The sequence below is a fragment of the Anticarsia gemmatalis genome, chromosome 3 (assembly GCF_050436995.1).
Source record: "Anticarsia gemmatalis isolate Benzon Research Colony breed Stoneville strain chromosome 3, ilAntGemm2 primary, whole genome shotgun sequence".
Lineage (NCBI taxonomy): Eukaryota > Metazoa > Arthropoda > Insecta > Lepidoptera > Erebidae > Anticarsia > Anticarsia gemmatalis.
The window spans coordinates 7780891-7804185 of record NC_134747.1 but is presented as its reverse complement, the minus strand read 5'-3'; the positions used below and the strand labels follow the sequence as shown (position 1 = coordinate 7804185).

Here is a 23295-nt window from a genome sequence, read left to right as displayed (position 1 = left end):
AAATTAATCCCACACTTTAGCGATAATGAAACTTACTGATTAAATAACATTTTTTTTTGTCATTATGGTGTAAGTATAACTACTACTAAGTGTAGTTAGCTGCTACTACTTCTTGACTGTTTTAAATTGTACATCTTATTAAAAATTCAACGTTGCTGCTGTTAAGAATAAGAAAGGTTTTTTATTGAACCCTAACAAGGAACAATTTGCGTAATGTATTTTATTGCGTCGGTCAGAGAATGTTCGTAGTGTAGTAGAGCGGGAGCAGGCCACCGGGGCACGCACCGGTCGCGGCGGCAAGGGGTGACTCCCATTTTCCACACATCATTGCATCGGGCCGCAGATTTATTTGCATGCGGGCCGCTGACCAGGATCCATTACAGCCATTATGATGCTATCTGATCAACCGTCACGAGAGTTATGGCGCTCTTGTTTTTCTTAACTACATGAAAAAATGCCAACAACGATAAAACTGAATATTTAGGAAACAGAACAGAGGGAATCAGTTATAATACTGGTTATAGCTTCCCCAATATTTCTTTTATTTGGAATGGTTACAGCCGAAGGGCGGGTAAGAATGTGATCATATATTTTCCTTGGGATACCGAATTAACATAAGTAATTGAAAATATTTCGAAATATAAATAACAAATGAGTCCAACGACAATCGCGGTAATTACTGCACTTATCTAATAGTGATTGGATTAAGAACTATCAGAAACTCATAAGAAAAGTTTGGCGATGCGAACTTCTTAAACTGGACGTAAGTAGAAGTCGAGGAAAGTCGGTAGGGCGGGCGGCTATTTACTACGTTTCATTCAGATTTATGCCACGCGTCCGGACTATCGGCCGCTACTAGCTCAATACAGATAATGAACGGGGCGGAAACTATAAATCTACTTAGTCGCTAAAGTTACGTAATAGAGAAGAATCGGGAAAGTAGAATAAACACAACATAATGTTTAGCTCGTTCGTTTGTCCACGGTTCATCGGGTGTCGGGTGCCGGTCTTCCGCGCGCCATTTGAACCCGCTTAGTGAGGTTTCCGCTTAAGGGTATTAATCTGAAATTAGGTCGCAGTTAACACCGTCATGTTAAGTATCTCTGTGGGTCACTGGTCCCTTCCAACCAGTACATTGCTTCCATTTTGTTTTTGTCTTACATTGGCAGCGTTGAGCGTTAAGACTTGTTAAGAAAGGTTTTTGGTAACTGGTAAGATAATTAGAATTAACGGTTATAAAACCTACCTAATTCACATGTTATTTAACAACGAGTAAGTAATATGTTTAAAAAACAATTTATCTTTAGAATCCTATCCTTATTAAACTAACTCAAGACGACACGATCGAAAGTCACACGTCCTATTTATTTCGACCACAGGGACTATAAAGTAGTTGGTCTGTATAAAGGTACTTATTTGTATTGCACAATAACCTGCGATTATGCAAGCGGTTGCAATAATAGTGGAGATATTTTGACCGCGCGAGGGGGCGATTTTATTTTACTGGGCGCTTTATTGGTTCCATATCAATGCTCTAGTGCAGTAGGTACAATCGAAATTGCAAGCCCAGCAAAATATCGATGACAACATGATGCCATAGAGTTTATAAACTCGTATTTGGACATTTGAGTGAATTTAGTCATACAGAGTGTTGCGATATTTTACAAAATTTTTCTTTGAGTACGTAAAATAGTGGTTCTGAAGTTTTTTTTTTATGTCTCATCCAACAATTTAATATAACGTTTCGTGAGCGTACGCAGTCAGCAGTATTGTCATAAAAATATCGCTCAGTTTTAAACTATAGGTACGATGAAATAAGTAGATACAACTTTAACAACAAATTTATTTTCATAGAATTTGATGACAGTCACATTTTGTGTGATCTTAATTAAATTAAACTCGCATATACCTAAGGCAGTACTACAATACATCGATACAAGACAAGCAGCACTAGCGGTCATAGATTGCCTTGGGATGGACGCGACAAATCAAGCCGCGAGCTGCAATGGGGCGGCTCCGCATCGACAGCGCCTGATTTATCGCGGAGCCGCGTTATCGCACCCGGGTCCGTCTCACTGCTCCCGGCTCTCTCTTACTGTGCCTGTATTACACACCACTTTTACTACCTCATGGGAATACAAATTAATACATTGATTCAGAACAGTTTACTATCTTCGAGGCATCACTGGATGTAGTTTTGAACCGTTGCATCTGAAGAATCTTCTCTGAAAGACTACTAAGTATTTTTTTTAATTAGTATCAGGAACTGCATGGTTTCAGAAAGGTAAAATTATAAGGTAGATATTTTTGAACAATATTCGAAAATAATGTATTAACATAATGTGAATTAAATAGCCGCTGCACGTTATCGCAACGAAAAACCCGGAACGTTTATGAAACCTTTCACAGATGTTTTAAAATTCAAGCGGTCACGCGTAACATTAAATTTAACTTCTATTTGAAAAGGACGTTTAATCGGTTGTTAACGGTCGGTGACCGTGGTAAATCTCGGGTAATCCGGTGTAGAACAAATATAGTTGAGAGGCAGATAAGGTGCGTCCGGCGCGGTGCTACTGCCCGGCCCGCTAATGTCCCATTTGTATGGTGATGTCGGCCCGTGATCGTGTCACCCTAACCGATGCTCTATATTTCCTTACGGGAAATCTAATGAGATTAAGCGTTCGTCACTACCACAACAGTTAAAAGCACAAGTTAAATATAACTCTACATTATGAAAGGTTTCGACAATTCTTTCTTTGCTTCAGTCGCAATTATAATAGGCCATTAGGCATTTTCTTACGTAGATTTTGATTTAATCCGTAAATAATAGTGAGTAAACCATATGCATGTTACGGTTTTCTCACACAGACCTACCTAAACGCAAATGAATAGAGGTTTACCATGCAATGTTTTTCTGCTGTGAATCCGTACATCAGCGTCGGCGACTTGGTGGTAAGTATAAATTACAAAATTTGAATTTTGAAGAAATATCTCAAAATGTCTAAAAAACGAGGTGTCGCTAAATTACAACCAAGTCAAAGTTGCCTCAACGGCTCTGAGTACCGCGAGCGCAAACGTGAATATGAAAACAGGCGCACGAGAGTCAACAACAACAACGACAATATTTGTTTTCTCTGGTAAAAAAATGACCGGCGGAGGTCAGTTCATATACATGGTAAACGTGCGCTTAGAATGGACCGTCACGCGCGGTCAGTCGCTCACAAGACCGGCTATCAAGGACAGGACGGCGTACCACTCAAAATAATATACAGCCTTTTAATTTCAGACAACACACAGATATTTACAGGTTTAATAAAATCTTGTTGCTTACGTAAAAAGGGTACACTCATGTTTTGTTCAGGTAGTGTTCAAACATCAGAGTTTTGTATTAGTAGACATTTTCTCCAGGCTCGCAATTTTCCGGTAGCTGTTAGCGTTTTTATCTGTCGGAATGCTGAGCTTGGGTGTTTTATACTAGGATAATAGACTTAAGCCTATGATTACAGGTATCGAGGACACAATATCCCAACACCTTGACCCACTCTCAATTTTTTTTAACGTACAGGCGAAGTCAATTCACTAACAACTAAGTAGTTACGCTTATTCAAATTCATAGTCCCTTTGAATTCACTTTCATGTTCCTATCATTGAAACTAAAATGGAGCCCTCATAATAACGCTTGCTTGATGCCGATAATTTAATTTAGCCTTGATGGTATTGCGGATGAGTCGGCGGTAAGAGTGCGTCATTAGCGGTTATCACTTCATTCCGGATGAAAAAACTTCAACAGCCCTCGGCGCCTCTCACGTGCGCTTTTGATTTATTAATTTTATACCTTCATAAATATGGTGCACGCCTGTATAATGAGTGGATAATACCGTGATGGGTTATGTATAATGAATACCTTATAATGTCCTTAAACTGATGATATATCAATGCTATCACCAAGGTTATTAATAAACATAAGTATAAAATTCTAGTTGACACACCATGACTTGCTAAATCTTAAATATACATTGTTACTTAGTATCGTTTACCTACAAACTAGTTCCTTGCATCTATTAAAGTTATAAGTAATCCATTCGCAGGAAAACACGTTGTCCAGGTAAGAGTTTCCAATTGAATAGATATAATGTCGCTAAATAATACATTGAATTAAAATATCTAGTCGATTTCTTCATCAATTTACATTTAAGTATTTAGCTAACGCCTTTCTTAATTTTAAGTACAATTTTATCATAAGACTATTTTTGTTTTATAATCAAATATTACGAGTAAAAAATATACTTTACCTACCAATTATACGTAAGAATCATCTAATTTGATAAGACCTGTAGAACTTTCTAATTTTCTTTACCCAGTAGCACAGCCTATAGGGTGCGCTTCTACGCTGCTCGATGCCTCTCTAGATTGCAGACTCAGCACCACGCGCGATCGATAGACACGCATCTCCGCCTGCCTATGAAACAGGTTTTTGTTCTTACAGCTGTTCAATTTTATGGCTAGGAATGCAATATTTAGACTTATGTAAAGATAACTTTATTGTTAGCAGCAATAAAGGTGCCATACTTATTCAGATCACCTAAACAAACTGTTATACCAAAACAGAATAACGGCATTGATAATGCACGGTGTAAATGTATTTATTGTAAATACATTTATTTGGCTGAGATTACCCTTTTTTATTATGTAGTACCTAATTAGCTTTGGGTTGACAAATTCTACTTTCAACTAAGTATCTACCAATCTTTTTAAACCTAAAGTTGGTATCTACCGATGAATACCTGCACATAAAATGAAAATGTTATCAACTGTTATTGAATACTCCCAAATGGATTGCTCTATCTACCTACTACTTACATACACATTAGGCCGTGTAATTACGACCGTATATATTACGATATACATCATTATGTAGAATATTATTGTTACATTAGCACACAGTTAGTGCTTCTTCGACTCTGCAGAGGTCTCCGATAAAACTCTACCGATTTCAGAGATTACATAGTGTTTACCGACATTAAAGTAGGTACCTAATAGACACAAGTTAAGAGGGCACTTCGACCTAGGACAAGCCACATAAAAATCTTGCCGTATAGGTAATTATTTTTATTTTTTTTGTCTTTTACAGGATTATGCCTGCGACTACGTATAAAAATTTCCTGGAGTGAAGTGTCATTGGTTTTTGCGAAGGTTATAACCTACCTGTGTACCAGATTTAATCATCACCCATTGAGTACCTAGTCTTTATAAGATTGAGCAACAGACACCTATCCAAACTCTTAAATTTCTATTATACGTAAGTACGATGTAAAATGTATCTTTAGTTTTAGTGAAATTATTATTGTAGTTTCCTTTAACATTTTATTAAAATACTAGCGGACTGGCCCGACTTCGTCCGGATATAGTAAACATTTCATCCCGTTGAGACCATATAAACCTTGTCCCAAAAGTTACAGATGTATTAAAATACTAGTAACAAACTTATAAAGCCACTTTAGTTTATTTGTTAAAAAATGATGCGCGACTGCGCGTACAAAAAGTATATTTCGGTAATTTATTTTTATTTACATAGATTATATGTATAATGAAGTGTGTGTATGTATAATGTTCGAGATTAAGTTATCGCAAATAAAGTTTAATTATCGTGTCAATAAAAAATACTGTACATTCATATCCCGAATAAAACGAAGAGAATTATTAATTATTTTCTGATAGCGCCATCTACATGAACTGGTTCAACTCACTATATGTAACTAAAACCCAATAACATGCAGTCTGGCAGGAATATCTATAGATTTTTTTCTTCTTTGCATTGTATTGTGGATACTATACCTGGTCTCAATGTTAGACATTTACAACTTAGATACAAGATGGCGTTAACTATTTATATTTTGAACAACAAATTATTATTTTTTTCACCATAAGTTTGATGTTATTTAACTTGGTGTTTTCTTTAAAAAACACTTTTTATAACAACGACTGTTTACCACTCTAAATTGATGGTAGGAAGACAAATTTTTGTTTTTAGTAGAATTGGATTTTATGTAGTGGTCACCCTCTCTTATCTACGTCAAAATTAAATGTCAAAATACTGTGATGGATCTGTGAATTGTTTGTTTGTAAGAAAAACTCGTTAGAAAGTGTTTCCCTGGCTCTAAAAATAAAGATTAAATGCAAATTTCACTCAAAAGCAACATAGTCCTTACTCCAGATCAAAAGTTTTACATGCCATTGTGGCATTATTCATCTAAGTGGTTAGCCTTGAAGTAGATGTCACCTATTAACTTATATGAGTGTTGTTTATTCTACATTTTAGCAATATTAGTCGCAAATTCACGATTATATGGCTTTGATATTTGACTTATGTTCTACGACGATCCGGAAGAGGCATGTTTTATCTAAGTGTTCGGGAGAAAGGTGCAGGTTTAGTTGTAATCAGCTGGATTTGTCTGGCTGTGCTTTGCGCGGCATCCACGGCGCCTTGTGACAAGACTCGCAGGATATTCACGGAACAAAGCGGGGTAATCACCGATGGACCGACCACGTCTAACTACACGCAAGTCAGTCACTTGTCATATGATTGTGGGACAGTGTCTAGAGTGCAGTTCTAACTAGTATTATTGTTTTAGGATTCACATTGTGAGTGGCTCATTAAGGCTAAAAACAGCAGTCAGTATATTACATTGAGTTTTCTTCGGATGGGCACAGAATGTTCCTATGATTATGTGTTTGTGTATGATGGTGATTCCTTTGATGCACCATTACTTGGAAGTTTTAGTGGGAAAACAGAGCCTCAAAATGTTACCGCTTCTAGTGGATATGTAAGTGTTTTAAATTATATAATTGAACTAAAATAAAACTTATTTGGATTATTATTATTGGCACAGGAAATCTTAATTACTTTTAAACATATTTTTTTTGTTGTAGATGTTAATATTACTGTATAGTGATACTAATTATGTTCTGGATGGATTCCGAGCTACATATGCAATTCACAACTGCCCCAACAATTGTACTGGGCGAGGACTGTGTGTGAGCAATAAGTGCTTTTGTGTTGGCAACTGGGGTGGGCAGGACTGCAGTGTGGAGCTGTGCCCTAATGCCTGTTCAGGAAATGGACACTGCAAAGGAGATAGATGTGTGTGCAAGAAAGGGTAAGTACAGTATTTTTCTAGTGTCAAAAATTAAGTTTATTGTTTTGTTCACATAACTATAAGTCAATGATACTTAATAGATCTAGTAACCAGTTATTTATGAATATTTAAACCATAAATCGTATTTTTTATATCCATTTGTAAATCAAAATATTGTCTTGTCATCTACGTCATAAAACGAGTGCTATGTATTATGAATAAAACATTTTCCTCTTGTTTGTACTCTTATATAAACTTCACTCAACTTGCAAACTGATGAATAGTAAATAATGTGTAATTTAGCAGTCTCTAGATAAATGACACTGCTCATTATAACTATGGTAAATTATCATATCCATTGGATCTCATCACAAAATTACACATAATCAAGATTGACTTCCTGATTATCTCAGTTGCTACTTTAATTTGAATGACTGCGACCATCTTGGTAGTTTTTATTTAATTTCCTTATGGAATACAGTCGTAGTTTGTGTTTATGACTGTAGTATTCTGAAGTTATGAGCTAAAGTTCTGGACAGTGTGTTAAAAGCATATTTTGATTAATAAAAAAATATTATTATAAAAATAAATATGTACAGTGGGAATTTACAAGACTTTATTATGGATCTTATGTACTTTATTGTGGTATGGACAATTTTTTGTTAAAAATTGCAGTAGTACATAAGGGTTAAAACACGAAACAAATGTAAACAATAAGGTGCCTGTACTTAAAAATTAATAATAATGACCATTAAAGTAAAACCTACTATTGCATTATTTAAGTTAAGAATGTTAGCAATTAATGAAACAGATTTATTATAGCCTACAACTGCATTACATTAATAATTATCTTGTTATGAACCACACCACACTATTAACACTCTGATATTATATTAATTCTAAGAAAATGTATATTCAGCCAGTCTTATTAATATATACAGATTCAAATCATTTGAACAACCTCTTTAGTTGTCATTGAATCAAACATGAATAAACTTAAGGTTTTTAATAGTTAAGCAGTAGAATATTTTAACTATGCAAACCAACTGTATGGTTTGTTTTAGTTGAAAATTTATAACCACCCAAATTGCTTCAGTTGTTTTGCATTAAAAAATAAATGCAATTTAAAGTATGTTTACACTAAACACTATCCCTCTTATTCATAAAAATATACTTATGAAGTTATGAAGTTATGAAAGACTTAAAAAGAGTTTTGTTTCTTTCACTCCTTACTGAAATGAAAAAGAGAAAACATAATTATTGTAGTCGTTTTTTTACTTAATTAGGTTCATAGTGTATTTATGAATAAGAAGGTATATTTATACTATGTAAATTATCCTGCAGGTATTCAGGGGAATCATGCTCATTGAAGAAAACTGACAGAGAAGGCAACAGCTGGCATTGGCTTTCACATACGGAGAGTGGTATGAGTAAAAGGGCAGCTCACACGGCAGTGTACGTCAACCATACTGACTCTCTTTATGTGTTTGGAGGATATGATCTCAACAAAGTCTTGGGCCTACTAGAAGTATACAGGTTAGTGAGGGTGAATTATTATGGATAAAAGTTATAGTGTAACAAAAAAATAGTTACAAAAATTGAGGCTTTTAAAAACAATATTGAATTGCACCTATTTCTGTCCCATTGCTAGACAAGGGTCTAGTCCCATAATGAGTGAGGGGTAAGGCCTTGAAGTCATGCTGGATAAGTGCAGGGTTGGGAAAATGTTTTTACATTTTCCCAACCTGTGTTCCATGTACCTATGAGGTTTTTACCTCATAGATTAATTTTATATGGATTCACTCACATAGTTAGCACATCAGTGGAATTTAAACCCACACCTTACAGGACTCATAAGTAAACAAGCATTCTTCATACATGGAACTTAGTATTCTCGTCATAATTATAAATGTACAGCCACATTAAAAGCTGATACATATGTATCTAATTCAGTTTAATGTTAACAACTGGTTGAGTTACTTTGCATTTGTAATTATGTATATTACAAGTAGTAAGTGAGTTGAAATCCTAATATGAAATGTAAATGCAACAAAAAAACTGCCATAAAAAGTTATTCTTTGAACAATGTAGAAGTTCTGTTGTATAATTATAAAAGAGAATGAACTACTCACCTCCAGATAACGTAGTTATTATCTCACTCACGATATATGCCATTTGTAATATTTATTTATGCATTTTTTAATTATCTGCTTGAATGTCATATTTTATCATTTGCATAAATCTTGCATCTATTTATGTGCAAGTCGTATGGACCTATATTTGTACAACAGATAAAGTTATCATACCCTGTTGCTACTTGGCAGTAAACATATTTGCCACCATTTACAAAAATAACTTACCATTTGTTTTGTTTGAAGGTTTTCAACTAGTCAATGGTATGATGAAAATGGAAAAGTTTTACGTAGGTACCCAACTAATGAAGAAATTGACAAATCATTATTAACATTATTTACTAAGGTAAGATTTATAGCCAAATATAAATAGTTGCAATCATTCAAATTACGACTTGTCTTATATAATTCGTATGAAAAAATATGAATGATTTCAGGGTAATGTCGATGGCAGCTGGCCCATAAGCAACAGGAGCTCATTGTTTAATTTACTTTTATCATCATTTTCAAATCAAGACAAAACCACGTTACCTCTTATGTACTCTCATGCTCCTACTCCATATTCGGAAAGCTATCAACGTTTCACGGAACAGCCCGAAGTACTGAGTAGTACTCCGAAAATTAACGTAACAAAACCTGAACCGAGGTATGGTCACTCAGCCTGCGCATTTGACAGTGGTTTCGTATTGTATGGAGGAAAGCTTTCCGACGGTAGCTTATCATCTGAGCTGTGGTTGTACGACGCTGTACACAATCGCTGGACTCTCCGAGCGGTGAATGCCACGTTTACACCTCCCGGACTGACACGCCACACATTAACTGCAGTCAAAGATGAATTGTACTTGTTCGGCGGAAGTACGGTCGACGGGGAGTTTTCCTCGAGGTAAAACTGCATTTAAATAATTAAATGGATTCAATTTGCTTAAATTTGCATTTTTAAGTAAGTTGATATCGTTTGTTGTTTTGCAGCATGTACAAGATCAAGCTTGGTGATGTTGGTACAGAATCATGGGAAAAAGTACAAGTACGAGGTGGGAAGGAGCTGGACGTACGTGTGGTGGCGCACACTGCCGTTTATCATTCACATTCCAATTCTATATTAGTTTATGGAGGTGTCGTCGCCAGCGTAGCCCGGTAAATAGATTTTTGCTCACCACAAGTTTTATGTTCTTTTAAGCCGTGTAACTAAAAGTTTCACATCAAAGTTGGCCCATGTGTAATCAATTATTATTGCAGATGTTATTATTGTATAAATTCTTACTCAAATATTATTTTGTACAGGTTTTCGAAGCTCTCAGATAGAATGTTTGCATTTGACATAGACTACAGACACTGGAGTGAGATTCTCTATCCGAGAGCTTACTTGCGTGAAACTTATGTGCCAAGGGAACGAGCTTTCCACACGTCGATTATTATAGGTACGTTGCAATAAATTTTACACTTATCTTTAAACATTTTTGGAAAGAAAACACATTTCGAAGTTTTGTTAAATAGAAACCTAATAGTTTATATTTTTTAGGAAATTATTTAGTTGTATTCGGTGGATATTCTCATCGTCATAACAGAGAAGAGATATGCTACGACGGTCAAATGTACATCTATCATCTTGGTTGTCACTCGTGGATTCCGCTCGACGTCTTGGGCAAGGTTCGCAAGTTTTACCCCAAGAAACAAGGAGTATTCGCCCACGCAGCCGCTCTTAGACCACCGTCCACTTTGTTGATAGCCGGCGGTTACCATGGTAACGTTAACGGTAAGTTCCTTCATAGATTCTATTTATTATATTCATTATTATACTAAGTTCTTGCTGTAATAGTGGAGATGATCACCACGCCATCTTTGCCACTACGCACGTATATTGTGATTCTCATATGGAACAAATATTGGTGTGATCCACAAATAATGGTTTTGGCGTTGGTTTTATTTTATGTCCGTTATATTTATGATTTTATGAAAAGTGTTCGTTTTGGAGTGGTGTTTCAAAAATATATGTTAGTGTGTTTTGAATTATATATGTTATCGTAAATAATACAAGCTACATACATTATTTCAGGTGATCTCCTAGCTTATATGGTTCCGAGTTGGCAGGCAGGCATCACTGACAGTCACCCGGAGTCAGCGTGTCGTCGACATCGTACTCAACCTGAATGCTTGGCCGACCCGGAGTGCGGCTGGTGTTCAGCTGATGATGTATGATTGCCAATCACCACACATAAGTTCTTTAACAACATACATCTGTTATGTTATTTAACTATTGTTTATTATTTACAGACTTGTTATGGCAGAACTGTAAGCTCCAATTGTACAACAAATTTGCAATCCATGCGATGTGGTGGAATATGTCCCGCGTTGGGCGACTGTCACTCGTGCCTCATCCACGGCCCTCCCACCATCAGTGCGAACAGTTCGCGCACTCCTCTGCCCTCCGTCAGTACCAAGCTCGGCCTAGATCAGTGCAACTGGTGTGTACAGAATGCACGATGCCATCATTTTAAAGGTATGTTGGTGCTGCGAGCATTAGTTAATTAGGTATTATGCATTTTAGAGTTTTTGTAATATGGACATATCTAAATTATCTTAATGTTTTCCGATATAGATAGTTACGGTGTTTGCGGAGAAGAAACGCCTTCAGAAAATCCAGGATGGTGGGGACCCACCGGCACCGAAGTGACCACCCCAGAAGAGTGTAAAATAGCAGATAAACGACCCGGCCTTACGTTTCTTAGATACCAACAACCTGCAGACTGGAATCACCCGGACGGCGTATCTGTAGTCAATGCGACTACCGTGGACTGGGTCACCGGCGGCGGCAGCAATCACATATTTAGCGGTCCGAGTGAGGCGCGCCTACGTGGCTGGCTGCGCATCCCACAGTACTGGAACGGCACGGGCGAACTATTGCACATATGCGCCGGCTACGCCAACATATCTCTAGCGCTGGGAGACAACACGGGACCCGTGGCCAACCTCACGGCACAGCCGTCCGCCTGCTCTCTCGTCGACTGGCCCACATTATTCCCCGGACGCCTCGCGGTAGACATGCACGCTAACGATTCTCTACACACAGGGTTGTATCCGTCACACCATCACGCCAAAATGGAATTACTTCACAATAAATCTCAAGAAACCGCTAAGGTAAAGATTGAAATAAAGTAATTATATTTTTAGGTATAAGTATATCATTGCAAAACGTGTGAATAATAATTACAATTAGTAATAGGAAATGTATCAAATTTAAAATTCTGTTCTGTTACAGGTATTCACTTTCGAATTTCTAGAACCGTACTCAGACGGTCAGTGCTCAAAATACGACAACTGTCTCCTTTGCCTATCGGACGCGGCGTGCGGGTGGTGCGAGCTCACGGACCGCTGCGAGCCTCGGACCACGGAGGAGAGCACGTCGTGCGTCGCCGACGGCGAGTGGCGCTACCTGACCCTGCAGCCGGCGGCGTGCCCCAACTGCTCCAACTACATCAGTTGCGAGCGCTGCGTCAGCGGCAACTACTGCGAGTGGTGGGCAGACGAGGCCCGTTGTGCCCGGCGCGGCCGCGCGGGCGGCGCCATCGCCGACGCCGCGCTGTGCCCCGCGCCGTGCCGCCTGCGCCGCGACTGCGAGCACTGCCTGGACGAGCGCGGCCGCTGCGTGTGGTGCGAGGCCACGCGCCAGTGCTTCAGCTTCAGCGTGTACACCAGCGAGTATCAGTTCGGGCTGTGCCGCGAGTGGCTCGACCGCGCCTCGTCGCCGCCCGACGACCCGGCGCGCAAGTCCGGCCAGTGCAAGTCGTGTCGCCGCCACGCGCAGTGCTCGTCGTGCCTGCGGAGCATGGGCTGCGGCTGGTGCTTCTCGCACGACAACCCGATAAAGGGCGCCTGCACGGAGGGGGACTTCACGCATTCCCATGTCGATTGTGCGGCGGTACTGAATGTGACATCCTCGGACGCGGGCTGGGCGTACGCTCAGTGCCCCGACGTCGACGAGTGCGGACTCAACCTGCACGATTGTAACGAAAACGCGATATGTAATAATACGCACGGCTCTTACACTTGTAAATGTAAACAGGGATACAACGGTGATGGAAAAACGAGCTGCACGCGCACGTGTTACAACAGTTGTATACATGGATTTTGCCTCGGTCCACCCTTGTATAAGTGTCAATGCGACTTGGGTTGGACGGGTGCGGACTGTTCTATTAATTGTGGCTGCCATAACCATTCGACCTGTAAAACTGGCGTCGGAAGATGTGATGACTGTCAAGATTGGACAGAAGGTGAATTTTGTGAGTCGTGTAGGCCCGGCAGTCACGGTAATGCGACTGCGGGGCAAGGATGTCGCAGATGCGACTGTAACGATCACGGCGACGAATCACGCGGAGTTTGTGATGTAACCACCGGAGAATGTATATGCAAAGATAACACGGAAGGTCTCAACTGTGAGCGTTGTAAACCTAAGTTTTACGGAGATCCTAGACATGGCGGCCGGTGCTACTATCAGTGTGAACCGAGAGGAATGCTAAACGCTACCGAAACTGAAGGAATAGGCTCGTATAAGACTGATCCCGATATAAAAACAGTGGGCCCTTCAAAAGAATGTTTGTGGATTATCTCTGCCGATGACATAGATGATGCTATTATTCAGTTTACTATTAATTCTTCAACATTCGATGTTCCCTGCGACGAGAACGCCGTATACGTATACGATGGTCTCGGCGGAGTGCCCGACCTCAGTAACAATCAACAGAGTCAGCTGTTGGGTGTATTTTGTAACGGCGCCTCTTCAGGCGTCGTAGAAGCTCGCAGCGGTAATTTAACAGTGCATTATAAACAAGGGCAACCGGAGCAAGGGTTCGAAGGTGTGTACAAAGTGCTTGCGTGTGATGGATATTGTTCGTGGCCGAGAGTTTGTAACAAGAAGCACTGCATGTGTCGCGAAGGTTACGGAGGTGCCAACTGTGAGGTAGAAATTTGTCGCAACAACTGTAGCATGTCTGTTAGTGCAGGCCTCTGTGACACTAGCTACGGGAGATGTTTGTGTAATGAAGGATTTGGCGGAGACGATTGCTCAATAAGACTGGATAAAACGCAGCTAGTATTTACAGAACTATTTAATTCAGAGTATTTATCAGACGGTTTAGATCATCTAAGGAAAACCTTGCCCAGATTTGGACACAGTTTGGTGGCTGATAGACGAGGTTTATGGATGTTCGGAGGATATTCTCTCTCTCACGGCCCACTAAACGATATAAGATTTTTCGATACAAAAAATAACACTTGGATGCAAGTTACCGTAGAAGCTACACCTGACGCAAAGATGCCAGAAGGTCGCTACTTTCACGCGGCTGAGATATACCACTCTAAGCAAAATGTTTATATTTACGGAGGATTAAGTTTACAAGAGAAAAGTGGACATAATAAGACACTGGGTGATTTTTGGCAATTTAGTTTGAAAGATCAAAGATGGGGTAACATTCGTAATAAAGACAAAAACGCTCATCCACCTTCTCTCGCCGGACACACGCTCACCTTACAGAAATATCAAGATTATGAAAGTTTAGTTTTGATTGGAGGCTTCTCTTTGGAAGAGGGCTTCATGTCTGATATATGGGAGTTTGATCTGGACAATGAGAAATGGATAAAATTAAAGACTGAAGGCTCAAAGCCAGCTGGGATTATAGGTCATAGCACTGTTTATCACATTCCTTCGCAAAGTTTATATGTGTATGGTGGCATTCTTTATTCATACAATGGAACGATGCTTTCTAACAAACTGTTCTCCTTTCACTATCCTACTAAGAAGTGGAGTGAATTGCCTACATTTCCTAACTTGAATCATTACTATGACAACTTACCGCTAGCTACATACTTACATTCAGCAGTAACAACTAACGAGTACATGATTATTTTTGGAGGAAGAACCGATCCTGAGAATAGATCTGACTCCCTTATTGCCTATGTTTATAGTTGTAATCAATGGGTCAGATTAGTGAAAGGTTAGTTATAGACTTTAACTAAAATAATAACAATATATTCATACAGATTTAAGCAACAATTTATATATTTAAATATTTTTCAGGTGTAAGTATAGTAGGCCACCCACCGCCTCCGACCATAGCTCACGCGATGGCAATCGACTTGGAAACCGAGAACGACGGCTACATATACATCATCGGCGGCTGGACGGGCAGCGCTCACTGTCAAGTAACGCGGATTTCTCTGCCAGAAGATCTTTGTTCTCTGTGGAGTTCAAATAAACTAGATTGCCGTAGTCACATGGGCTGTAGTTTTTGTAGCACCGGAAATTACACAAAGTGTTATTCGGTAGACAAGCCCGGGTGCGAGGGTAGCGACAGAGTGTCGACTAATTCTGGCGCCGCCTGCGACGCTGAGCTTGTATCGAGGCGAGCGTGTGAGAACTTCACCACTTGCACGTCGTGTCTGGCGGCGTGGCCCATGTACCCAGAGGATAAACCAGCTTGTCGATGGTGCGAGTCCTGCGCTGCTGCCGTCGGTAGGTGCTATCTAAGAAATACGTTTGACGACATTTACTAATTCGACATAATCAAAATTATCCTCTTTTTATAGGTGAATGCGTCCCTACAGATGAGTCCTGCACTAGCATGAAATGTAATGCAGGGACTACTTACATAAGTAACTCCGATTACTGCCCAGAACTGAGGTGTGCGGCTTCTGATTGCGAAAAATGTGTTTCTAACGATTGCACGTGGTCTAGGCACGCCGTTAGAGAAGGTATTTTAGTTTAATGGTCCTACCAGATCATTGTTAATAAAGAGTGGGTATACTCATCGATCATATCAATCGCAGGTCAACTGACAAGAATATCAGAAGATTCGGCGGAGTTGTTTAATTGGACGTGTGCGCTGATAGAAGAGCCCGGACGTACGAGCCTGCGGCCCATCGGCCGCGAGGAGTGTCCGAGCAGGTGCCACCTGTACGACGACTGCCAGTCTTGTCTCAGTTCGGACGGCGGCGAGGGAGGGTTCGCAGAGTGCCGCTGGGCGACCTACTTGGGCAAGTGCATATCGCCCGCGTACCAGCCCGTGTACTGCGCGGGCGGCGTGTGCGGGCTCGTGCTGACCAAGGCCGACAAGAGCAAGTGCCCGGCGCCGTGCGGCACGTTCGAGCAGTGCTCCGAGTGCCTGCACCACTCGCACTGCGGCTGGTGCGCGCTGCAGGGGGCCAACGGCGACGGCGTGTGCTCCGAGGGCTCCATCGACGCGCCGCTCGACTACTCGGCGCGCACCTCCTGCGCGGCCGTGTACGCCGCCGCGCGCCAGCTGCAGCCCAACGACACCGACGACTCCTTCTCCTGGCACTACACGCGCTGCCCGCCCGAGAACGAGTGCGAGAACAACCACCATCAATGTAAAGCCGATTCGGAGGTGGGTCCCTCTTTATTCTTTGATACTCGTTTAAAATATGTAACGTACTCGATTCGAAGAGGTATATTTGTGTTATTTTGTTCGCATAGGTTTGCCGCGATTTGCCAGAGGGATACGAGTGCGCGTGCGGCGCGGGCCACAAGCGCGCGGGTGGCGCGGGCGGCGGGGGCGGCTGCGTGGCGGTGTGCACGCAGGGCTGCGTGCGCGGCGTGTGCGTGCAGCCCAACGTGTGCCGCTGCGAGTTCGGCTACGTCGGCGCCAACTGCACCATACAGTGCCAGTGTAACGGGCACTCCGACTGCGAGGGACCCGACAAGCTCGACAAGTGCATCGAGTGCCACAACAACACCATGGTAAATGGCTTTTCTGCAGCCTTTTAATATTATTAATTCTCGACTAACTATCAACTTCTTGTTTTTACATAAATATATTGTCGTTTTCAGGGTGAACAATGCGAGAAATGCAAGCCTAACTTTGTCGGCGATCCGGTGAACAACGTCCAGTGCGTACCGTGCTCCACGTACTGTCACGGACACACGTCGATATGTACGAGCGACGTGGACTCGGCGCCGATGTCACGCGACGGCCCCTCCGAGCCCGAGGACTACTACCGCGACGTAGTGGCCGCTACGAAGGCTCGCTGTGTCCGCTGCGCGAACAACACCGACGGACCGCGCTGCGAGAGATGTATCGAAGGATTCTTTAGAGGATCTGATGATTTTCGGGATCCTTGTAGACCGTGAGTTCATACTTATTGTATTGTAACGTTTATCCTTTATTTATTTAACGTATTGTATTCATCTTTAACTAATAAAATAAATTTACAGATGTGAATGTCACGGACATGGTGACACATGCGACCCGGTCACCGGAGAAAAGTGTAACTGTGGCAACAACACCGAGAGTGACATCTCGTGTCAAACAACCAGCTCCAGCAAGAACTCCGCGCAGGAGTGCTGGCGCTACCAGTGCGTCAAGTGCAAGGACCTGTACATGGGCGACCCCAGGAACGGACACCAGTGTTATAAAACTATTAACATAGAAAATAAGCTGTGCTTTGATGGAAAATCTATAGGTAAAATATTTTCATTAGTTTTAAAAATGTTTCATTAATAGCCTAGGGCATGTTTTTGATTAAACTCTTTTTGTTTCAGATGAGTGTAAAATAAAACCGCGGCCTTTGTATCCGGGCCAAACAGTTTTCGTAGCCGTCAATCCGAGATATATGAACGTAGACATAAGAGTTATAGTCGACGTGACGCAGGGCGCAGTCGACTTATATTTAAGTCCGAACGATAGCTCCTTCGTGGTATCGGTGAACGGAACCAACGGAGACCACGCCGTGGAGCTAGACCCGACCTATCACAAACACGAGCCGAGTCGCAAGATGCCGTCGTTCGACGAGCACGTGCCGGAGGAGCCGCGCGTCACGTGGTACTACGACAAGGTGGAGTACACGCTCGCCGACTACACGGCCAAGGACCTGGCCACGTACGTGACCGTGGACCGGCGCAACATTCTGCTGCGCGTGCGCAACCTGCGCAACCGCCTGGTGCTCACGCTGCCGCAGCACGTGCACGACCTCACGCACACCAAGTTCTACATCGTCATCCGCGCCAGGCACACCGACGACGGCGCCGCCAGCTTCGGCGTCATATTCTTCCGCCAAGATCAACTACACATCGATCTGTTCGTCTTTTTCTCCGTGTTCTTCTCCTGCTTTTTCTTGTTCCTGGCGGCGTGCGTTGTCGCGTGGAAAGCGAAACAGGCTGCGGACGTCCGCCGAGCTAGAAGAAGACACGTAGTTGAGGTAACACAATATAAATTCTCCCTTACTATATAATCAATTAGAGAAATATTTCACTAATAGTAAAATTATGTGCAAGGCATTTTTTGCATATTATATATATTTTAGTGAAGTACATATATATTTTGATTATTTTAGATGCTGCACATGGCGAAACGTCCTTTCGCGGTGGTGACGGTGATGCTGAGCGGCGGCGTGACGTCAGCGGGGACGCGGCGGCGCCGCACGCCCGACCTGCGCCCCGTCGCCATCGAGCCCACCGGTGACGGCCGCGCCGCCGTCACCTCCGTACTCGTCAAGTGAGCATCGCTCTTTCACCTCTGTATTATACTGTAACGTCGTAAAAGTCACATCGGGCATAACATAACGTTGGTGTGGTTTGCAGGCTGCCGGGCGGGTCGCGCGCGCCGGTGCGCCTAGCGCTGGCGTCGTCGCTGGTGCTGGTGGCGCGCGCCGCAGCGCCGCGGCCGCGCCGAGCACCGCCGCTGGCGCGCCTCGCCGCACACACGTAGTGCGGCGCGTGGCCGCTCCCCGGAACCCTACGCCGGCTTCGCTTCGTCTTCGAACTTGCGATTCTCTCGTCGGAGCTCGGATCCGACGCTCGCGATCTCGTCGCCGGTGGCCATATCGTTGTAAGTTAATTTTGCGATCAGTTCGAGACGGGCGCTCGTCGTCTTTGTGTATATTTAGATCTGTATTTCGCCGCTCGTCTCGGTTATTTATTGAATCTCGCACCCGTAAAGTGTGCCGACTCGGGGAACGAGCCGGGGGCGAGGAGGATCGCCCCTCGCGCCGTCGCCGCCGAACTGTTGTGTTGTTTATTTCGAAATTTTATTAGGTAATGTTGACGCGACGTTTTGTCGGCAGAGTGTTATTGAATATGTATTTTATCGGTTAGCTTCAGATCTTTATTTACAAGTTTTAATAGGTGAATATAATAGTGCAGCTGACTATTTCTAAGATTGTAAATCTATGTTCCTACGAATAGATGAATCTCCTAAAAGATATTATTAGTTACTAAAGACTTTTTACGGGCAGTTAATTTCAAAATTGTATAAATTTCATTTTTGTAAACGTGATACGTAATTAATACGAAAGGTTTAGATAACTAACTGAACTGATCATGGAAACGGTATTAAGTTTGATAATTACCCATTGTATCATCGAAACTTTATTGCCGTGTGTAAATTAAATGAGATTAATCGGACGTATCTTACAAACAAGATTGTATATAAATATTATCTCCAGCAAAATGTAATTACAGATAAGTATAACGTAACTACTGATCGTAGGTCATGTATTGTATATAGTATAGCAGTAGTGATTGCCATTACCAGACCCTATATTTGAAATATTTAGTCAAAAGTGCAATAGATGAAAATGGATATTTTCTCGTATCTTCTATACGTATATTTTATAATAACATTGAGGAATGGTATTTTTTTCTAACTTAGGTACATATTTGGTGTTATTCCACGACAAGTTGATCTTTCGTTGGTATAATATATGTTACAGTATCCTTGAATAGTTGTGAAAGTAGCATTTATGTGGTAGAACATGACTACAATCGTATTATTGGATGCTTCAAGTATATTGTCCCATGGTATAGGTGTATTAGTACCGCGTACTGCAGTGTACTGTACTGTATTGGTGTTGTGAATAATCTCGGATGCTGATACAGGAAACAGCAATCTACTAAGTTTCAAATATTGAATTGCTCATTAGTTATCAGCAGTATTGTGTAAATGGATTGATCAATTATTTGTTGTGTAGGTAGATTTATGTTATATATTAGGTAGTTTTAACTTTAAAATACTAAGAGAGTACTGAATATAATTATGGCTACACTATTAAGTTATACATTATCAAATGAATCGTACTTGATCAAAAGTAAAAACTGAGTCCAAATTACATTCCATTGTATATCTTTGTACATAATATAAAGTGTAATATGTAATGTGTATTACCAAATTTAGATCAGGTTTCAAAGAGCTTTAAGGGTATTTATATTAAGAAAATTTATTGCTCATAACTTCGATTAGAACATTCTTGATAAGTATACATGTAAATGCATTTATATATTATTTCTTCTTGCTGAAAACATTTCAATATGGAATAATTGGCGTTTATTTCTTTACATTTACTGTAGTTATAGTCGTCTGATATATAGGCGGACTATAGATATAAGTAACAATTGCGTTTAAACAAGGATCTGTGCCACTGTCTTACCACAATTGCAGTTTTTAACTGCTGAATTGGTGTTTTACATTGTATGTTAATATGGTAATATCTACTCTATTGGGTTGATAGTATATTTTATCAAAAACAACTAGCCTGGCTAGTTTAAGATTTTAACAGCTGTTTGCATTCTTTTAAAAAGATGAAATGACATTATTACCCACATTCGTCCTATTTTATGCTCAATGGTAATCCCTGAATTAAAAAAAAGGTTAATATAGATGGCCAAAATGACAATGATACATTATCATCACAAGTAATGGTTAATTTTATTAATGAATTTAGCACTTTCTTCTTACTAATGCTCTCACATATACAGTGATGTCCATTTAATCAATTTTGTTACTAGTTTATATTCATTTTTAAATTAAAGGATAGGTATTGGGTTTACCTTAATAAAATAAGCATAATTTTATTTGCTCAAAGTATTTTTATATTGAATAACTATGACAGCTGTATTTTTTTTTTTTAGGAATTGTATCCCTTATTTATTATCCGTATGTTATTGTATGGTTAAATTACTGAATATTCTTTTACCTAATAAATAGCCATACTTGCTTTTTTCAGGTGTGATATTATTTTAAGTATTATTAACTAAACTTTATAAATGCCGCTTCTATACTGTGTTATGTAATAGATCTGTTTCTGGATATTGTATTGATACTATTTTTTTTCTTTATCATGTTATTATTTGTACATGTAAAGTAGGTAAGTACATGCAATTTGTAAATATACTTTCTGTCTCGAATAGCCTCCAGGGCATTTATGTAAACATTGGTTGGATATGCAGTTTTTGCATTTTCTCATAACATATTCTACAATCATCACAAGTTTTGTGGGGCTGTGACAGAAAATACAAGGCAATTTTTTTTTCACATAATAAATGAAATCTAATGGCAGTATTATATATAAGCAATATATATTTTTGTTTAACCTGTATGTGTAATTTAAATGTTTATAAAATAAAATATACTGTTGGTTGTAAATTGGTTTTTATTTTACTTAAGCAACAAAACTACTGAAGTGCATATTATTATTTTTACTGGTGGTTAAATAATTTCACTTAAATGCAGTCTGGCTAATTACAAAAGTGGACATAAAATAACATGCATGTATCCTTACTCCAACAAAATATAAATAATAATGCACCACATGGAATTAGCAACATATTAGTATTACATAATTCAGCCAGATGACTGCTAGTTTTACAAATGATTAAAACATGATTATGTAGATAAGGTAAAAGAAACAATTCTCTTATTCTGTCTTCTCAAATCAACATATCATCAGGGATAGTGCAGATCCACGTACAAAGGCTGTATGCCCTTGCCATCATTGGATTATACCGCATATCTAACAAATGAGGCCAACTTTTTATTTCTAGTAGTTGGGCACATGAATCTACTAATATAAAATTCATAGTACAAATAAATAAAACACATCATTATTGCTCTCTCTAAGTAAAAATGGGTGGAACTGCCCATTTATCAGTGATATTAAAATGTTTTAACTACCTTATGTAAAATTAAACTGAATGCAGATATGTGGTGTCATCCAGTACTAGGTATGTGGTTTGCACTATCCACGATGATTAACCAATAAAGAATCGAATTCCAGATTTGTTTGGTTGAGACTGGATTACATATAAAAATAAATAAATTTAACCCATTAATGTCCCACTGCTGGGCAAGGGTCTCCTCCCGTAATGAGGAAGGGGTTACAAAATAAAATATGTAAACAATAATGTTACAAGTCTCCTACCAATATGATGAAATGATAGTTTTAGAAAATGTTGAATGCAATGAAGATGTTTATCTTTAATACACTTTTCATTGATCTTTTTGAGTAAGAAGATGTGTTTTAATTTTCTGGAGCAATTCTTTCTTAACTGGATCTGGGACTATTGCGCGGGCACGTGGTGTTACTTTGGCAACTAGTGAGTCAAAGGTAACATTATTACTTTCATTTTCTTTTACAACTTCTCGGCAGAGCAGTCTCACTTCATCTCTCCAACCGCATTCTATTAAGCGTCTTCTCAGTAGCTCTTTGAACCTGAAATACGAATTTATTATACCGTATACCGATTAAGTATTGAGTCATAAAGAAAAATTCGGTATTACCTTTCTCGGTCTCCACTTAAAATTAAACGCTGATGGGCAATAGTATTATTCACTGTCATGTTGATCTGGAACAAAAAGTACAGTTTATATGCAAAATAGTGGTATTATATTGCGAATTTCAGGTATCCAGACTTTCATAGTTTTTTTTTACATGATACTGATCTTACCTTGAATCTTATTTACTAAAATTGAACACTAGTAAGTTCTTCAAGCTCGACCGTACGTAAAGATATCTGCTAATAACGTTGAAGCACCGAATTCACCGAAATATAAAAATAATGCAGAATTCTAATATCAACAATCAACAAAACGAATTTGATGTTGAGGGATGACAAGATGTCAATAATGTCAAACAGTCTAAAATCTCTCTCTGTGTACAATTTAGTCGAATTATTATTTTACATTATTTTGAATAAAATGTTGGATAATTCGAGCTTAGAACGTTGAAAATTAGTTATTTATAAA

At 39.9% G+C, this 23295-nt stretch overlaps 2 protein-coding genes across 2 annotated transcripts; one reads left to right on the top strand and one right to left on the bottom strand.

The window, feature by feature from the left end:
* The first annotated feature begins 6089 nt into the window (after positions 1-6089).
* On the top strand, positions 6090-21696 carry Megf8 (multiple EGF like domains 8). The gene is made up of 22 exons (XM_076136210.1): positions 6090-6563; positions 6633-6824; positions 6931-7157; positions 8481-8672; positions 9515-9614; positions 9706-10151; positions 10238-10402; positions 10550-10686; positions 10788-11021; positions 11322-11458; positions 11540-11765; positions 11865-12403; positions 12525-15255; positions 15339-15773; positions 15848-16012; positions 16088-16665; positions 16755-17018; positions 17109-17404; positions 17493-17740; positions 17820-18475; positions 18611-18771; positions 18858-21696. The coding sequence occupies exons 1-22, from the start codon at positions 6393-6395 to the stop codon at positions 18982-18984; spliced, it is 8427 nt and encodes a 2808-aa protein (XP_075992325.1). The 5' UTR covers positions 6090-6392; the 3' UTR covers positions 18985-21696.
* Positions 21697-21734: 38 nt separating this feature from the next.
* LOC142987440 (enhancer of yellow 2 transcription factor-like) lies at positions 21735-23157 on the bottom strand. The gene is made up of 3 exons (XM_076136211.1): positions 22998-23157; positions 22831-22895; positions 21735-22762 (listed from the first exon to the last, which is right to left on the bottom strand). The coding sequence occupies exons 2-3, from the start codon at positions 22887-22889 to the stop codon at positions 22540-22542; spliced, it is 282 nt and encodes a 93-aa protein (XP_075992326.1). The 5' UTR covers positions 22890-22895; positions 22998-23157; the 3' UTR covers positions 21735-22539.
* Between the last annotated feature and the right edge of the window lie 138 nt (positions 23158-23295).